Below are 18,028 nucleotides of genomic sequence, written 5' to 3'. Positions count from 1 at the left end.
TATTAGTCCGAACTCAAATATGAAGTGATAAAAATTTCAGAGTCCTTTGAATCTTGGTTCATTAGTTACAGGATGTTGCCTATTGGCAACAACTAAATTATTAGAAACAAACTAAACACTTTTCTCATGACTAAATTTTTTAAGCATTAGCAATATATTAGGGCATCCCTTAATGGACAATTTTTGTAAGTAATATGATTTAAAAAATGTATTTGAATTTTTTTAATAAACTATGATCAAACCGTTCACACTCACCTTACAACCCTCGCATGTAAATGCACCAAAATGAAAACCCGCCGCAGGCTCCCCACAGACCTTGCAGGTCTGATTCATCTGGAAAGAAAAATATAATAAAATTATTATTTGAATGCTACAATATTTGAAAATACATATAATTTAGAGAATAAATTTAAAATTATTTATGAAACAGTGGGTGAAAACAAACAAAGCAAACCAGTTTAATACAAATATAAAGAAAGACTAGGGAAAATTATAAGTAATAATAACATGACTGTCTTGAAGAATCCATTGTGGCAAATATTCAAAAATTTACAGAATACTTTAATATCGAATTATTACCCAAAAAACTGGAACCTTTTTGAAGAAGAGATTGGTACGATCTACTTGGTATAAGACTTCCGAAAAAATTTAGCGTAATTAGCATTAAATGGTTTGAAGAGATCGCTTCAAATGAAGTTAGCTTCAAAAACCAATCCAAAACTATTAAAAACAGAAAGCCAGTACCAAACCACCAAAATAAATCTCTCAAAACTCAACACTTACATCATTTAATAAAGCAATAAATTCCACACGGAACAAATAAAAGTGAAGCCACAAAAAATCATATTTCAATTAAAAGCAACAAATGCATGGCAAAGGCAAATCGCGATCGAAATCAGAACGCCGTGCTGCAAACTGAGGCAAAACGCGAAAATTCACACGCATGTTCGTTGGCAATAATGGAGTGCGTCGCTGGCAGTTTGTAGCCGGCAGCTATTTGTTTTTCTTTCCACTCCATTTGTGTTATAAAACATCCTTGCTGTTGTTGTTGTTGCTGTTGCAGTGATTGCACATGCGCAATAACGCATGTTTGGCACCAGAGTCATAATCGCAAGTGAGCGGCCAGCGCCGAGTGCTGCTGTTGCTGTTGCTGGTGGAATACATATCATAAAATTCATATCAAATGCGCTGGTGAGCGCACGGCAAAGCACGAGGCAGCACATGCGCATGCGCAGCACTCGCATGTAGATGAAGTCAACTGATGAAATCTCGAAAGTTACATATGAAAAATTGCCCCTGAAGCGGCGCTGAATAGATTAGAGCAGTGCTTATAGAACAACATTTATTGCCAGCATATATAAAACTAAATATACATATATAAGTTTATAGCGCAGTAAGTGGCAAACTGTGTACGTACGTTTTTATATTTTTTATGAAAAAAGCGAAATAATTTGTCTTTTTCTGTTTTTATTTGCTTGCACTCCAGTTCAATTGCAATCATCATGCAATGAGTTACTTTCTCATTTATATACGAATATGCGGCGCTGCGCCAACCGGAGCATATTTAACGTTAACATTCGCCACTCACCTTTGAATCTGGCGAGTCACCATGGCAATCTTCATTGCATGTTCACTTTTACATTTGTTTCTTATTGTTTTATTTTTTTTGTTATATTTTTTTATTTTTATTTTATTTTTTATGTATGTTTGGTACTTGTATTTGTATCAATAAAATTATTGTTATTTTTTACATATTATTTTGTTGTTGTTGTTGCTTGATGTTTCGTATATGTTCACATTGAATTTATTGCAATGCAAATATTTATCAACAAATTGCAATCGGACAAGGCCAAGGACTCGTGTTACGTCGCTGCCGCTGAGCTGAGTTGCTCTGACTGCTGCTGGTGCTTTTGTTACTGAACCACTGATGGGAAATAAAGTTGGTTTAATGCAGCGCACAGTGGGGAAAAAATTTAAATTTTGTGGAAATACAGCTGCACTTAAATAACTTGAACTTCTATAACATGAAGTTTTCTATAACTCGAACTCTTGAATTGACAATAGAAGTGAAGTTTCATACAAATTACCCTAACTCGGAAGTCTCTCTAATTTGAAGTTTTTTTGTGAATTATAGTGATTCGAGGCTAAATTTTAAAAAGAAGCGAGTATGCGACCGAATTATGATGAAGTTATTGGACCAATTACCTGAAATTGACCTCAGAAAATTATAATAACCGAAATGAAATCAACATCTTGAGATTTGGTTTATAATGTTACGATTTTTTTGTATTTTTTAACTCGAAAATCTTTGAAAAAAGGTTCCTCAGGTGACCTGCATTATTTTTTTTATATTTTTATTTTTGCTGTTTTTGTATTTTCAGAATCTTTTGAATGAGGAGGGTTCGATAGTTCTTAGAAGACCACAATATAAATTTTACCAATGTTTTCTGTGGAGCATTGGCCTCAAAAAAGGTTTAAACTTGGCGAGAATGCATAGAATATGAGATTTTGAAGAATTGAACTGAACTGGAAGGTCATTAAAGGTCAACGTAATTTGAACTTAAGTTCTGCATATTATATACTATGAGATTTTGATTTTATCTCTGACAAAGAGTACTGATTTTTCAGCATATAGCTAAATACTACACACCCACCTTCTTTGATTTCTTTAGAGATACCTGCTTCCTGTAAAATAGTTCGAAGATGTGGAAAGCTCTATGAGAACGGTGATAGGAATATTGGAATATTTTTTCTTCAAATAGCTGTCCCTTAATTTTATATTCAGTACCTTTTCGATGAAAGAAAGTATATGTTTTTTGTCGTTGTGGTAGAGACAAAAAATTTTGCTGGCACAAATATGTATAATGCTGTAATGTTGAAAGTTCTTATATGTGCATTTGAGTCCGTTCCAACAATCGGTTGTGAAAACACAATATCATATACAATGTCTCCAATATCAGTGGCTTCTGGAGATTTTTTCAACATTTAGTTTATTTCCCAGAGAGTTGAGTAAGAAAGAAATCTTACTTAGTAGATGTTAATGTTGATGAGTTCACTTTTAGCTATATGAAAGAGCTTCCAGAGATTTCCCTCTACGACTGCTTGTTACTAAACTGTTCAAACCATAACTTAAAGTAAAATTATTCCTTACAACGCTTCTTTATCAATGAGTCTTACGTTTTTGTAAAGCATGTTATTTATCTCATTATTATATTTCATCATTGATATAGCCTTTTAATCGATTGATCAATTAAAGTTTCAATCAAGAGACCTTTGCCTTTCGCACTGCCGGCTACTCGAATTTTTGTTTTTGCTTTTCAGTAGAAGTTGGTAAGTTTCATCAGCTAATTGCTTTTTTAGCAGCGACATCTACAGTCGTGTAGCGTGAACAACAACTCGCAGACAAAGAACGTTTATATAATTACAAACACAGTCTTTATCACAGATTTGCATTTCATTTTCAAGTCGATTAAAATTCAATTAAAAATTGATGTAGAAAAATTTGATTTTTTATTTTGTATGGTAAATCGATCTTAAACAGCGTTCTAATCGAGCATAGGCCGGTTAATTGATCAATTAGCTCCTGTGTGAAAAGGCTATTAGGCCTTTAATGAAGTAACTTCTTCCTTCAGAAAGTTGAAATCTGAGTTTTTGTGAAAATTCTTTATCAACCTTCAGTCAGTTTTATACTGAATAATATTAAAATTAATGAAATCAATATATAAAAAAATTATATATGGTAAGAACGAAATGTCCATATAAAAAAACTTAATTTATTCTAAGAAAAATTCTCTCGACAAATCTTCTTAAAAACTCGATCCAACTCAGCCCATCGTCACTTATTCCACAAATATAGTATTTTCGTTGCAACTTTGTTACTTTAATGCTAAATATTTAAATAGAGCAAAGCAAAAAACAAAAAAAACACTTTGTGACAACAACAATAACGTCAACAACAAACAAACAAGATAAGGAAGACACCCCTTGTGTTGACGTCTCTAACAACGAGCGTGCGAATTTTCAAATTTATTTACTTAAACGCGGGCTGTTTACAAATGTTTACGATGCTTTTTGCCTTTTTGCCTTCGTTTCCACTTTTTGTTGCAACATTTATTTGTCAATGCAAATTTTGTACTGTACCTTATGACCTGCTTGAGAGGCAAAACAAACTAAAATACTAACACTTTTGGCACTTCGCTTCCTTGCTTTGTTTTTACATTTTCCATTTGTTGCTTGTAATAGATTTTTGCTGCAAATTTTATTTATGGCATCAAGATGATTTTTCAATGAAACTAAAGTAAATAAAAAACTCGAGTAAATGAAAATTGTAACTAGTGCGGGGCTGCAGTTTGTGCTGGCAGCAACACGAAAGAAATTTTTAATTTCAATATTTATGAGCTTACAAAATGTTGCATGTCGCATGTTGCATGCCACAACAGCCGCAATGGCAGGGCAGCCACTGCGCACATTGTTACGATTTATTAGCGCTGATTTGTCGCTACAAAATTTATTAGCACGCTGCTGTGTTGTTGACAACTATGAGTACACTGGAGTGACAATAATCGCAGTATGCGAAGCTTAAGTCTTTTGTTGGAATGAAAATAAAATAAAATTATATTAAATTAAAGTAAATTAAATTAAATTAAATAAATAAAACAAAATAAAATAAAATAAAATAAAATAAAATAAAATAAAATAAAATAAAATAAAATAAAATAAAATAAAATAAAATAAAATAAAATAAAATAAAATAAAATAAAATAAAATAAAATAAAATAAAATAAAATAAAATAAAATAAAATAAAATGAAATAAAATAAAATAAAATAAAATAAAATAAAATAAAATAAAATAAAATAAAATAAAATAAAAATAATATTTAACCTGCTCTGCTTCTCACTTTCACTTAAAAAATATATTTCAAAAAAACCGTTAATTTTTTTGTTTCAAAATAATTATTATTTCCTCTCCCAGCAAGCTGTTATTTCTAATGAATATAATTAATTTTAATTATTTTATTGTTTCTTTTGATAGCTGTCAGCTTAAACTGCATGAGTTGGCTGCCACTTGCAGCTAATTTGCACAACAAGTGCCGAACGAGTTGTGAAGTTAGCAAAAAACGAAGAATATGCATATATTTATACAATAAAATTGACGAGTGAACCTGAAAAGGTGTTTGCTTGGTGTACCAAAATTGCTTTGTTAGATAAATTTGGCAACTCATCATAAGCAAAGCAACTAATTAAATATTTCGGTTGGCTACTTGCGGGAAGAGATGGCGAGTATGGCATGTGAGTATATATTTATTTGTTTTTTTTTTCTAAAAATTATGCGGTAATAAGAAGTGAAAAAATGAAGAAACGGAACAAATTTATTTGTAATTTTTAATATAGTGAATTGAGTAATAATAAAATATTCCAAGGAAAAATAGCATAACTCAAAATTTTTAAATTTTAGCAATATTTTTAGAATCACTTCTCTTCCATAAAATAACTGCACAACAACAATAAAACGAACATTCGCAAACACCGCTTGATGGTAGCAAAGTTGGCAAGTTGGCACCAGTGGCTGCTTCTACTACTGCAACGCAGTCATCACATTTCTGCCAGTCATGCAACACGTCCCGCTGTGGTGCAGTCAAAGAGCTACCAAACGGTGGAGACTGTAAGCCTCGAAGAACTGGCAGCAGCTTGATGCCTGAGATTTTTACTTTACATTTGTTCTCCTCCAGCATCAGCAGCAAACGGCGGCTCAACCAGCTGCCCAGTGCAAATCATGGCAAATTGAATTGAAATCACATAAATCAAAAGGTGGCAGCACAAATCGCTTATGAATCAACATAATTACTGTGAGATTTGAGATTAGATTTGTTTGTGATTTTTTGATTGCTACATATCGGTGTGTATGTGATTTCATTACAATGACTTTGTATGCGAGTGTGTGTCTGCGTGAGAGAGTGAGTATGTGCTTTCGCAGTGCAATATATTTTTTGCGTGTAATTGTGAAACAAATCTAGTTTGAAATGCAATGCTAATTGAATGATTGGAAAGAATTCGCGGGTAAATTTAATTTGTTGCGAATTTTTAATTTTTGTTGAAGAATTTGGAAAAGAAAAAATTATAATAAAATTTTCATTTAATTACGAGTAATTAAATGCATAAGATTATTAATTTATAGTTATCAGTAGATTTGGAAGAATGCATGAATCTTTAAGAATTGAAGAAAAAATCGTAAGGATCAAGACAGAAATCGAAATAGAAATAAATATAATGAGTTTGAAAGAGGTAGAGATAAGACGAGAGAGAAAGAGACTGAAATAGAGCGAGAAAGCAAGACAGAAAGAGAGAGAGGAAGAGAAAGAAAGAGAGAAATAGTGATAAAAAGAAGGAGAAGCCAGAGAGAGATTAATAAAGAGAAAGATAGATATAGACAGAGCGAAACTTTTCAGTTTTCTACATGACACTCTCATTAAAATAGTAGAAACTGAACGCATTATTCTACTATAGGGATGGTCGGGGTTTCCAAAGTTGGTCGAGAAAAAGTTTTATATTAGAAAAAAATATTGCTTTAGCGCCGATAACTCTGACAGTCTTTTATAGTTCTTAACCTGCTTCATTGATCAGTAGATTTCTGATTTATAATACGAGATCGTTTCTAGGGTATGGGAATTTAATCTGCGTTCGAAATTATTTTCTCCATTGCTGCACTCCGCAATTACTTGCAGAATTAAACAGCAGGGAATACTGATTGGATCTTAGCTTAACAAATTTAGTTTAAGTAACGTTAAGTTTGAGTTTACTAAGTTGATATAAAGTTAAGTTTAAGTTAATTAAGTTCAATTGAATGGATTCTATCTTGTCCAATTCAAATTATGATGAGATCAGTTTACTAAGTTTAAGGTAAGTTATGTTTAAGTTTACTAAGTTAAGGTTAAGTTAAGTTGAAGTATACTGTGTCGAGGTTAAGTTAAGTTTAAGTTAATTTAGTTGAAATGATTGAAGTTCACCGTGTCCAATTGGAATTAAGATAAGTTTACTTAGTTTAAGTTAAGTTAATTGTACTAAGTTTAAGTTAAGTTAAGTTTAAGCTTACTAAGTTGAGGTTACGTTAAAATTAAGGTTACTAAGTTGAGGTTAAGTTAAGTTTAAGTTTACTAAGTTACGGTTAAGTTAAGTTTAAGTTAATTTAGTTGAAATTATGGGAATTATCCTTGTCCCCTTGGAATTAAGTTAAATATAATTTTACTAAGTTTAAGTTAAATATAATTTTACTAAGTTTAAGTTAAGTTTAAGCTTACTAAGTTGAGGTTAAGTTTAGTTTAAGTTTACTAAGTTGATGTTAAGTTAATTTTAAGTTTATTAAGTTATTGTTAAGTTAAGTTTAGTTAACTTAAAGTTAGAAACTTATGACAGTTTATTATTCGTATATGACATTCGGCATACATAAGTCTCTAAAGGAGATAAAGTACTTAATTTAATATATATATATATATAAATCAAACACACTTCTTCTTAGTCACTTAAATTTTTGCGCAGGCATAATTAACAATACCCTTCATGATTCTTATTTTCCCCTCGCCTTTATTTTTTCCAAAAGTAAAGTCTTTTTAAAACCACAAGTATACCTTCTAAGACTTTTGTTACAAGAAATTGCCATATTTCACCTTTCAGTCCGCTATCTCAATAAAATTTAATTACTCAATTAATAAACTCTAATTACTCCAATAGGAAATATATTTATTATATTATAACTCCTCTCTCTTCATAATTATTTTTATAGCAGCTAATAAATTCTCGCTAATAAGCCAACGGTCAACATCAATTTCTCTGCTGCATAGCATATTTTATAGCGCCAAGAAATATTAATTTACTACTAATTTGCTAATTGCGCTGCAGCAGTGAAGACACAAAGCCACAGTGCCATCACACAAGCACGATTAATAGAGTGTAAAGTCAGAAAATACTTGTCATTAAATATAAATAAAAGTAAACGGTATACAAAATAAACAGGTTAATTTGATTAGCTGTCGAACGAAGAGCACACAAAAGAACATAAAGCAAAGAGGTGAGAGATTAAGCGAAGCCTTATGATTAAGATAAATAAACAAGTGTTACGTGAAATGTTGCATGAAATGAACTTTTATGAAAAAGAGGAGGAAAGTATACAGAGTTGGGTGGTATAGGTTTTTGTATGCTGTTGCTAACTGTAAAAATAATATATTAATGCCATTGCAGCTAACATTTAGCGGTGCCACTGAGTGTTTGGTACTAAGTCAGAGCGTCTAACTGCAATAAATGGCGCTTGGTTGTTGGTTAGTGGCAAACACAAGCACATAATTTGCATTACCATTGACCGTAAAGCGAATATATAATACGATAAATGACATGATAGCCGCGAAGAAAGCTTAGTTATATATTTGATTTACTAATTTGTGTTTAAGAGTAGGAAAAGTAAATAAAACAGTACTTTCATTGTCATATTTGTGCTCATAAAATTGGTCAGTGCATTTATGACAAAAATGGAATTAAATTTTATAAAAAATATATTGTTTTTTTGTGAACTTAACATAACTTAAACTTAATGAACTTAGCCGTAACTTAACTTAACTTAAACTTTATGAAGTTAAAGTTAGCTTACATTAAACATTTAACACTTAGCTTAACTTAACTTAACTTAACATAACTTAACTTAGCTTAACTTAACCTAAACTTAGTGAACTTAATTAATAATAAAATTAAAAAAAAATAACTTTTTAAACTTAAACTTAACATAACTTAACTTAAAATTTGAAATTTAAACTTAACTTATCATTAACTTATTACACTTAAGCTTAGTTTGATTTCTACTATTGAAAACACATACCACACCCATATACATACATACATACATACATACATCCATCCATATAATTGTTGCGCCACATACATATGAATATACATCGATACATATGTAAATATCTCAATCATCATTACATCGGTTGACATGCTGCTCACCTTTTTGCGCACGAGAATTGGCGCAGTGACCAAAGTGTGTTGGCGACGTGACTTGCAAAAGCGCACACGCAGCACAACAAACACATGTATTTAGTTGCACATGTTCATATCTAATACTTGGTATGCTTATTTATAGTGTCGCTGCACATATGTTTAGTGGTAGTGTTTATTGTTTACACTTTCCCGACATTCTTGCTGCTATGACAACTTTGTTTGCTCCGTAAGCATTTGTTTAACGTTATGCGTTCACATGCCAACACGTAGCAAATGAGTGTGAACGCGCGCCTCCACTGCACTCTGGGCAAGTGTGAATTCTGAAGAAAGTTGTCTGCTGTCTGCATGCCTGCAACTAAATGTTGCAATTGCTGCAAGTGTAACTAAAGCATGTTACTGGCTACAAATGTTGGTCGCACGTGCATACAAGTGCTAATATGCATACAAGTTTCAATATGCTCGATGTGTGTGTGTGTTGGTGGTAGGTTTCCGCAAAAATTCCAAACAATTCGCATGAGTGACTTAATTTTAAGCGGAAAGGTGTGCTGCTGCACTCTTGCGCAGCAGATGTTGTTAGAGCAAGAATGTTGCTTTGGTTTTAGTTTGAAAGCATTATTTGCGAAATATTTTTCCAGTTTGCTAAAATATTCGTAAAATAAATTTAAAACCTCATACTCAAATTCGTATGAAAATTATACTGCAGCACAAAAGACTTAAGCAACGAACCCGATTTGTCCTTCTATTTTCATATACCATTGCATTGAACAATAAATTGCCGTCTAAGCTAAAGGTATTTCTTTATTTCTTGAGTTAAAAAATTTACTTAGCTAATTAACTTAAACTTAACATAACGTAAATTCAACTTTGTAAAATTTAACTTAACTTAGTACATTTAAACTTAAAATAACTTAATCTAAAATTATTGTATTTAAATTTAACTTAGTTGACGTAACTTAACTTAGTTGACTTAACTTAACTTAGTTATCTTATGCTTAACTTAACTTGGTTAATTTTAATTTTAGTTTAATTTATTGAACTTAACTTAGCCTTAACATAGTCAACTTAAACATAACTTAGTTAACTTAAGCTTTACATAACTTAAACTTAAACTTAACTCAGGTAATTTAAACATAATTTATACTATTTATCTCTAACTTAACTTACTTAACTTAAACTTAACTTAGTTGACTTAAATTAACTTAGTTGACTTAACTTAGCTTAGTTATCTTAAGCTTAACTTAACTTGGTTAAATTTAATTTTAGTTTAACTTATTTAATTTAATTTACACTTAACTTAGTTAACTTAAACATTACTTAACTTAAACTTTACTTAACTTAAACTTAATTTAGGTAATTTAAACTCAACTTAAAATATTTAACTTTAACTCAACGTAAACTTAACTTAACTTAGTTAAATTAAACTTAACTTAACTTTTCTCGTAGTTACATTCAATATTCATTATATGAGATGATCGATACGGTGTGTTCTTATTATTAACATATATTTCCAGCTAATCAATAACTAACTAAGACGTAGGCCTTAACTACTTAGAGCTACATGTGCAAATATGAGTGAAATATGGTACATACATACATACAAGAAACATAAATAAAGAATATATACAAACAGCAACAACGCTTCATACAAAACTAAAGTAAAATCTATTTTTTTTTTATTTTTATTTTTTGTTTTTTTTTTAGTTTTTTTACTGTTTATTGCAAGGTTTTCGCGCACAATTAGCTAAATAAACAATTAATATTAGCCATAAATATTGTACCTACACATATGTACACATATTATAGAGTTCCACTATGCAAACACATACCCTCTATATATACCGTTTTGAATAAATCAGCCGCAGCGAGCTTTATGCATACGATTTACTAAAATCATTATTTTTCTAATTTTTTTTTATTTTTGCAATTTATTTCCTCCCTTCAAACTCAGACAGTTGACAAGCCGCACACAATCACGGCGAGTCAACACTAAAATGCCAACCGCTTGTTACCGCATAATTGAAGGACCTCGAGACGGCAAGCAAGTCGGTGACGCCTCTTCGACTTTTATTTGCTTTGGTTTTGATTTCAAATGAATCCACTTGTCATGTGCTCGCCGTATTTTATGCTAATTTACATATATTTAATGCTTGTGAGTGTGTATGTTTTGTGCTTATTATTATTACTTTGATTGATGTGGTTGCCCGCCATGGCTGTTGCGTTATGTTTTATATACGTTATTAAGCGTAATTTCTTATGTTAGCAAATACTTCCGCATTTAGTGAGCACATATGCAGTTTGCTATGTTTAATGCTTGATTAGCAATGCTTGTCAAAGTTCAACAACTGTCGACCGCCCACTTCTTGACTGCTAATTGATACAACAACAAACAAAATTTTAATTTTTTTTATTTCTTTGGGGTTAAATTTTGCGCAGCAGCAGTGCAACAGCGTTAAAGGTCACTAATTTAAATGATTTCATACGCTGGCGCTTGGTTTAAGCAGTGAGTACAAAAGACTTAAGCAACGAATTTGCTTGAATTGGTAATGATTATTTGCTAGAGTGTATGCTAAAGATGAGGAAATGAATTTTAGAAATATTTTTATGAAATAAAATAAAGAAATAAAGAATAAAAAAATAAAAAATAATATGAAATAAAATAAAGAAATAAAGAATAAAAAAATAAAAAATAAAAATAAATTAGTAATTAAAAAAATATAATATTTAATTAAAACAAAAAATTAATTTATAAAAAAAAATTAAATTTAAATAATCGAAATAAATATTTTTTTTAATTTAAAATAAAAAAAATTAAATAAAATATAAAATAAAAATTAAATAATAATTTAAAAATATTTAAAAAAAATGAAAAAAAAATAAAAAAATAGATTTAATTAAAACAAAAAATTAATTGATTAAAAAGTTAAATTTAAATATTTTAAATAAATAGTTTTTTTTATAAATAAAAATACAAAATAAAAAAAATAAAAATAAAAAATTACTTTAAATAATAATATTAAAAAATTAAAAAAATATATATATAATAGATTTAATTAAAATAAAAAAATATCAATAAAATAAAAATATAATATTTAATTAAAACAAAAAATTTATTTATTAAAAAAAATTAAATTTAAATAATCGAAATAAATATTTTTTTTAATTTAAAATAAAAAAAAAATAAAAAAATATAAAATAAAAATTAAATATTAATTTAAAAAGATTAAAAAAAATGAAAAAAATAATAAAAAAATAGATTTAATTAAAACAAAAAATTAATTTATTAAAAAAGTTAAATTTAAATATTTTAAATAAATAGTTTTTTTACAAATAAAAATACAAAAAAAAAAAATTAAAAATAAAAAATTACTTTAAATAATAATATTAAAAAATTAAAAATATATATATATAATAGATTTAATTAAAATAAAAAAATATATATATTAAAAAAAATTAAATTTAAATATTCTAAATATTTTTTTTTGCTATAAAAGCTTTTAAACCACTTTACAATATTTTCCCTAAATAATACTCTTTTCGCCACACCTTTCTTCCTCTCATTTACCATCAATTTTATGTGGCGCCTCAGCACCAAAAAGTTATTTGTATGCGTTTTACATGCCTGTAATGTCAATTTACTTGCCAAAAATTCATTACGATATTTCAATTTTGCACAATTACCTTCCACTCCCACATACACCAGTAAATTCATTATGAATTATAAATTTCTAACACATCTTGCACTAGTTTCGATATCAAATTCAATGTTTAACATTGTGTTTGGCTGACTGCCGAAAACATTCGTATGGCAAGTAGCCAAAGGTGAGGAAGGTGGCTACAATACATGAAGTGTGCTAAAATTAGAAGCAGCAATGTGATGTGCTACGATTTTAAGTTGAATTTAGATGTGTGGTAGAAAGTAGTAGGAGAGCTGTTTTATATAAAAAAATTAATATTTTCACCATATAATTCCTGAAATTTTTTCATTTATTTACGAAAATTTTTGATATTTTCGAAACTTTTTTCTTTTCGAAATTTTCGATATAAAAAAATTAACAGTTTTCACATAGAAATATTAATTGAATATACCAAAATTTTGAAATTTTCGAATACATCTTTTCAATTTTATAATGGTTGAAAAAAAAATGTTTCGACAAATTCCAAATTTTTGAACTAAAAAGAATTTAACAGGAGTTTTCATTAAAAAATTTTATTGATAAGAGGAAAATTCTCCAAATTTCAAAAAACTTTTTGCACTTTTGTAAATTTTGAAAAAAGTCAATACGATATTTCAATGTTTTCAAAATTTTTAATTTAAAAAATTTAAGAGCTCTTTTTGCATAAAACGTTATTTGTATAAAATTAGAAATTTTAAATTTCGAAAATAATGTGAATTTTTCCAAATTCAATAACGTTAAATACTGAAAATTTCGAATAAATTAGCTATTCATAAAAGTTTTATAATAAATATTTTTTTATTTAATAATTTTTTGATGTATTTCATTCTTGTATTTATCGAAATTTTCGATATTAAAAAAATTAGGAAATGATAACTGAATATACCAAATTATACAATTTCCGAAAACATCTTTGCAATTTTTGAAAATTTCGAAAAGATTTTTTCTGTTTTTCGTATTTTCGAAAATAAATACTTCGATATATTCGAATTAAATTTGTATTTATTTTTTTGCATAAAAACGCTATCTGTGTAAAAGTAGAAATTTTAAGTTTTCGAAAACAACTTCGAATTTTTCGAAATTAAAAAAATTTAAATATTGCAAATTTCGGATTTAGCTATTAATAAAACATTTATTATCTTTATAATAAATAATGATTTTGATTTTTATGAAAATTTCGGAATTTGAATTTATCCAAATATTTTGAATTTATATATTAATCAGTCAAAGCATTTGAAATTATTTGACATACAATTATTTGTATATATTAAATAACTCAAGTGTGCATTACACCGCTGGCGTTATGCTCTTGCAAATATATATGTATGTTTTCCATTGACCTTGGTATAATTTCTGTAAACATTTATTTTCATTAAATTGCCATATTATGCTTTTTGTTGTTGTTTTTATATTTCATGCATGTTCGTCATATTAATTTGGGTTTTCTTTGCCATGCTTTTGTCTATGTTTGTGAGTGTGTTTATAGCTAAATGATGTGCCAAAATTAAAGACTCGCTTTTATTTGCCACGCTTGCCAACTCTTTCCTGCGGCCAAATAAATAAATTTTGAGTTAATGTAATTTATTTGGTGTTTTAATTTTTGTTCTGGTTTGCTTATTTATTGTAGCGTGAACGCTTGTAAGCAATAAAATATGAACATATGTAGCTTCGGAGGTTTGTGAAAACAAAGTCAAGAACGCACAGGCAATTGAAGCGAGGTTGGTCATATAATTGAAGATTTACTTGGTGAGGAGGGAGGCGGTTAAATTCGTGTTGATAAACAATATGAATCATAGCAATAAAAATTACACATAAACATATTTTAAATATTTTTTTTTTATTACAAATTTTATTAAAATTGTTTATTTAAAATAAATAAATTATAAAAAAAATTTAAAAAAAATTTAAAAAAAATTTATTAAAATTTTTTATTAAAAAAAGTTTTGTCTCGACCACACACATGCTGCTGCGCCTAAACTGTCTCACTGCATTGAAATAGTTATGAGAAATTATAACAAAATTTTATAGCAACAGCGTGTGTGGACTTGAAATACCCCCGTGACTAAAAAACTTATATAATAACACTTTGGCATGCACCACACACAACGCTGGCTATTTAACTGGCATTGCAGCAATTATAAATGCCACAACGAAAACTTGAGGAATATTAAAAAATTATAAAAATTTTAAGGGCTCGAAAAATGAGTAAAATAAATGGGCAACAAGATTCATAAAAGGTGAAAATATAAAATAAAACTAAAAAAAGTGAAAAAACGTGCGCGACTGAAATAGAGGCAGCAGCGAGAAACTCCCAAATCATAAACAAACATATGAGTAAAACAGTAAAGTATAACAATAACAACAGCTCAACGTCATAATGCTGCTTGGCTGCCAACTGATTTAGTTTACTTTTTTTCATTTTTGTTTTTTCGCTTTTATTTTTTCTTTTTTAATTTTTTGTTTCTCTGATTTTTGTGCATTTTTGATTCCATCGACGTGCCGGAATTTTTATGTGTAACAAACATTGTCGACGCACATTTTTGGGCGTACTTTTAATGGGGAGAAACGAGTAACAACAAACATTTATTGATATGAAGCAACCGGGCCGCGGCATAGAAGGCGCTTAGTCATCGCTTGCAATTTGTCAGCGGCGTAACAATAAAAATGCTGAAAAAAGAAAGACAACAAAACAATTTTTTGCTTCAAGCATAATTGGCATGGCAAATACACGTTGGCAGCACAACAACAATGCAACAACGCAATATTTTGCACTGTGAAGTGCGCTGCCAACTGGGGAAATCCTCCTGGGAGCGAGTAGCTGTGGCGATCAATCATATTTGCAGACAAGTTGAGGAATCATTTCAAATAAATATATATATGGTATATTAACATTTGCTACATTTAGTAGTAGAAGCATACATGCTGACATATATAAATATAGTAAATTCACAGCTGCTTGCAACCAGGAAGCTGTCACTGTCATGCCAACGCTGCAAACTGCGTTCGAACACACTTCAGCAAATACACTGACATATATACCTATTTATACTTATATATGTACATCCAAATATATTGACGAGTATAAGCAATCACTTTGCACTTTAACGCTTCGCTCACTGTGCAACAAATTGTTGTATTTACATTGTCATTGTGAAATATGACAAATGACTTATTGCGTTGCGTTGATTTGTTCGACAGTCGACAGCAGCGCTGCAAAGCAACCCTACTTGACATTATCACAACTGACATTGACATTGACTGCATATGTCTCTTTATCACTCAGATATGTATTTATACATATAGTATGTTACTATATGTGTATGTGTGTACCGCTTCCAACTTCCCTTACCCCAACAGTTAGGGTAGTCTGCTTGCCGCCCATGTTTTGCCTCCGTTTTGTTGTCACACACGCCTCGTTCGCACGCAGGATCAACGTACGTGTCTGTGCGGAAATGCATTTAGCTTGTTTCATAACTATTGGCAGCAGTCTTTTGTGAATGATGATCCATCATAGCGCAATTTGATAGGGATGAGTGTGAATTTTCATTGTTGATTGGCATAAATATTGAGCGGTGATTAAATGTGATATGAGTCGAAAAAGGAATTTTAGTTATTTTGAATTATATAGAGAGAACATGAGAGAGCAAAAGGCATTCGAATATTTCTAAAAATCGAAAATATTATTTAGATATAGAAATTTAACAACATTAATGATTTTAAATCACAACGAACGAAATTAGAAATATTATTTTTCTTTCAATTTATGTATAACTCTAAGGGTTAAAACTGACTACACATTTTTTCACAATATTCTAAAATCATCAAAGTCTTGAATGAATTTTAAATATATCAGTTTCAAAGTTTTTATATTAAAATTTACATATTGAAAGAGCAACCAAATAATCAGATCAAGCACTGGAAGCTCCAAAAAATGCTTGGAAATTTTGTTGTTCTATATATTTTTAAAATTTTTTCTTTAACATAATTTAATATAATTTTCCTTATGCTAAATAATTAAAAAAAATCAAATTTGGTCCAGAAATTTGTCAAAGATATAGAAAAGCATTGAGTTTTTTATCCCTCCAAGCTTAATACAATAAATTGATAGGGCCACTTTGAGGGATAAGATTTGATAAGACTGAACTTTAGTGAATTTCCAAGATTAATTTAATTTTGTAGAATTTAGGTACTTTTGTCAGACATCATTTGAAGAAAATAAATGAAACAAATGAAAGGGAAACTGCCACAGCTTTCTTCTCTAAAAATAAATTTTTTGAATTCGAAAGGAAGCTTTACTTTTTCTAGAGAATAAATTTTCTTAAAGGTTGAATAAATTAAGCTCTGTATTAAGATCCTATATAGCTTCATTGGCCAGAGTTTTTACCCGTTCCAATATATGTGAAATAATAGTCTACGAAAGCCATTTATTAAATATTGCTTCAATTGGCAAAATAAATTTTATTACAATTTCTATTTTAAAGACTTTCCTAATATCATTCAATGGGTAACATATATCATATTAGTAACAGCATTAATGTTTACTTGATAGTACGCGGAGGCAAATAGAAATGCAATTGGTGCAACTAAAGCTTAGAATACATAAATCTTTGTTCAAAGTCTTACAATGGTCTGTTACAATACCATTAATAGAGACGATAAATTCAAGGCAATGAACTTGTATCATTCGACGGCCCAGGATGAAAATCATGCGTGACTTCTTTATAGAGTATTTTCAGCGGATTCATGCAAGGAAAATGAGGTAGAAAATTAATTTGAATATTATTCTAAGGTAAGACCATATCTTTGGATAAAATTAATAAAAGAAAAATTCATTCGAATATACTACCTATGCTCCCTATTCCATAAATTAGGAAATTTAGAAATTAGGATTAATACTGAATTCTGCGCGTACATTTGCAGAACTTCAACCAGCAGTCCCGTTGAAAAAACATATATATAAACCAGCCAAGAACCATCCAGTCGAGGATCCAGTATCATAGAAGAAATGTTGTATAGACTGAAGTTCTGTAAACTATTGAGATGCCCTTTGTTTCCTGTTCAAAGACTTTTCATCATATATTCTTATGATTGATGACGAAAATAAAATAATGATTTATATGGATACTTCATATATGTATATATATTTATATATTGCGAATTTTTAGTGGCTTTGAAACTTCTTTCAGAGTCTTCTGATGATATTTTCTTTAAAATTTTATATTGATTTGTACGATATACACATATGAATTCGTTAAATATTGATATTATAAGAGTTAAGCTTTATTAGAAAATAGTTAAAATTTAAAATATCTTGCCCGATATCATCAATACTAATAACACAATGTGCTTAATATAAGAAGCAAAACCC

General features: G+C 29.2%; 1 protein-coding gene across 1 annotated transcript in view; it reads right to left on the bottom strand.

Moving 5' to 3' along the window:
• LOC105215616 (knirps-related protein) overlaps nucleotides 1-18,028 on the bottom strand; it is a 72,250-nt gene that overhangs the window by 10,053 nt on the left and 44,169 nt on the right. Inside the window, exon 4 of the mRNA XM_029043329.2 lies at nucleotides 256-333. Within this exon, the coding sequence (XP_028899162.2) occupies nucleotides 256-333 (78 nt within the window). The remainder of the gene's footprint in view (nucleotides 1-255; nucleotides 334-18,028) is intronic.

The sequence above is a fragment of the Zeugodacus cucurbitae genome, chromosome 4 (assembly GCF_028554725.1).
Source record: "Zeugodacus cucurbitae isolate PBARC_wt_2022May chromosome 4, idZeuCucr1.2, whole genome shotgun sequence".
NCBI lineage: Eukaryota > Metazoa > Arthropoda > Insecta > Diptera > Tephritidae > Zeugodacus > Zeugodacus cucurbitae.
Note: the sequence above shows the minus strand (reverse complement) of the source record. Positions and strands in the feature narration are given on the sequence as shown.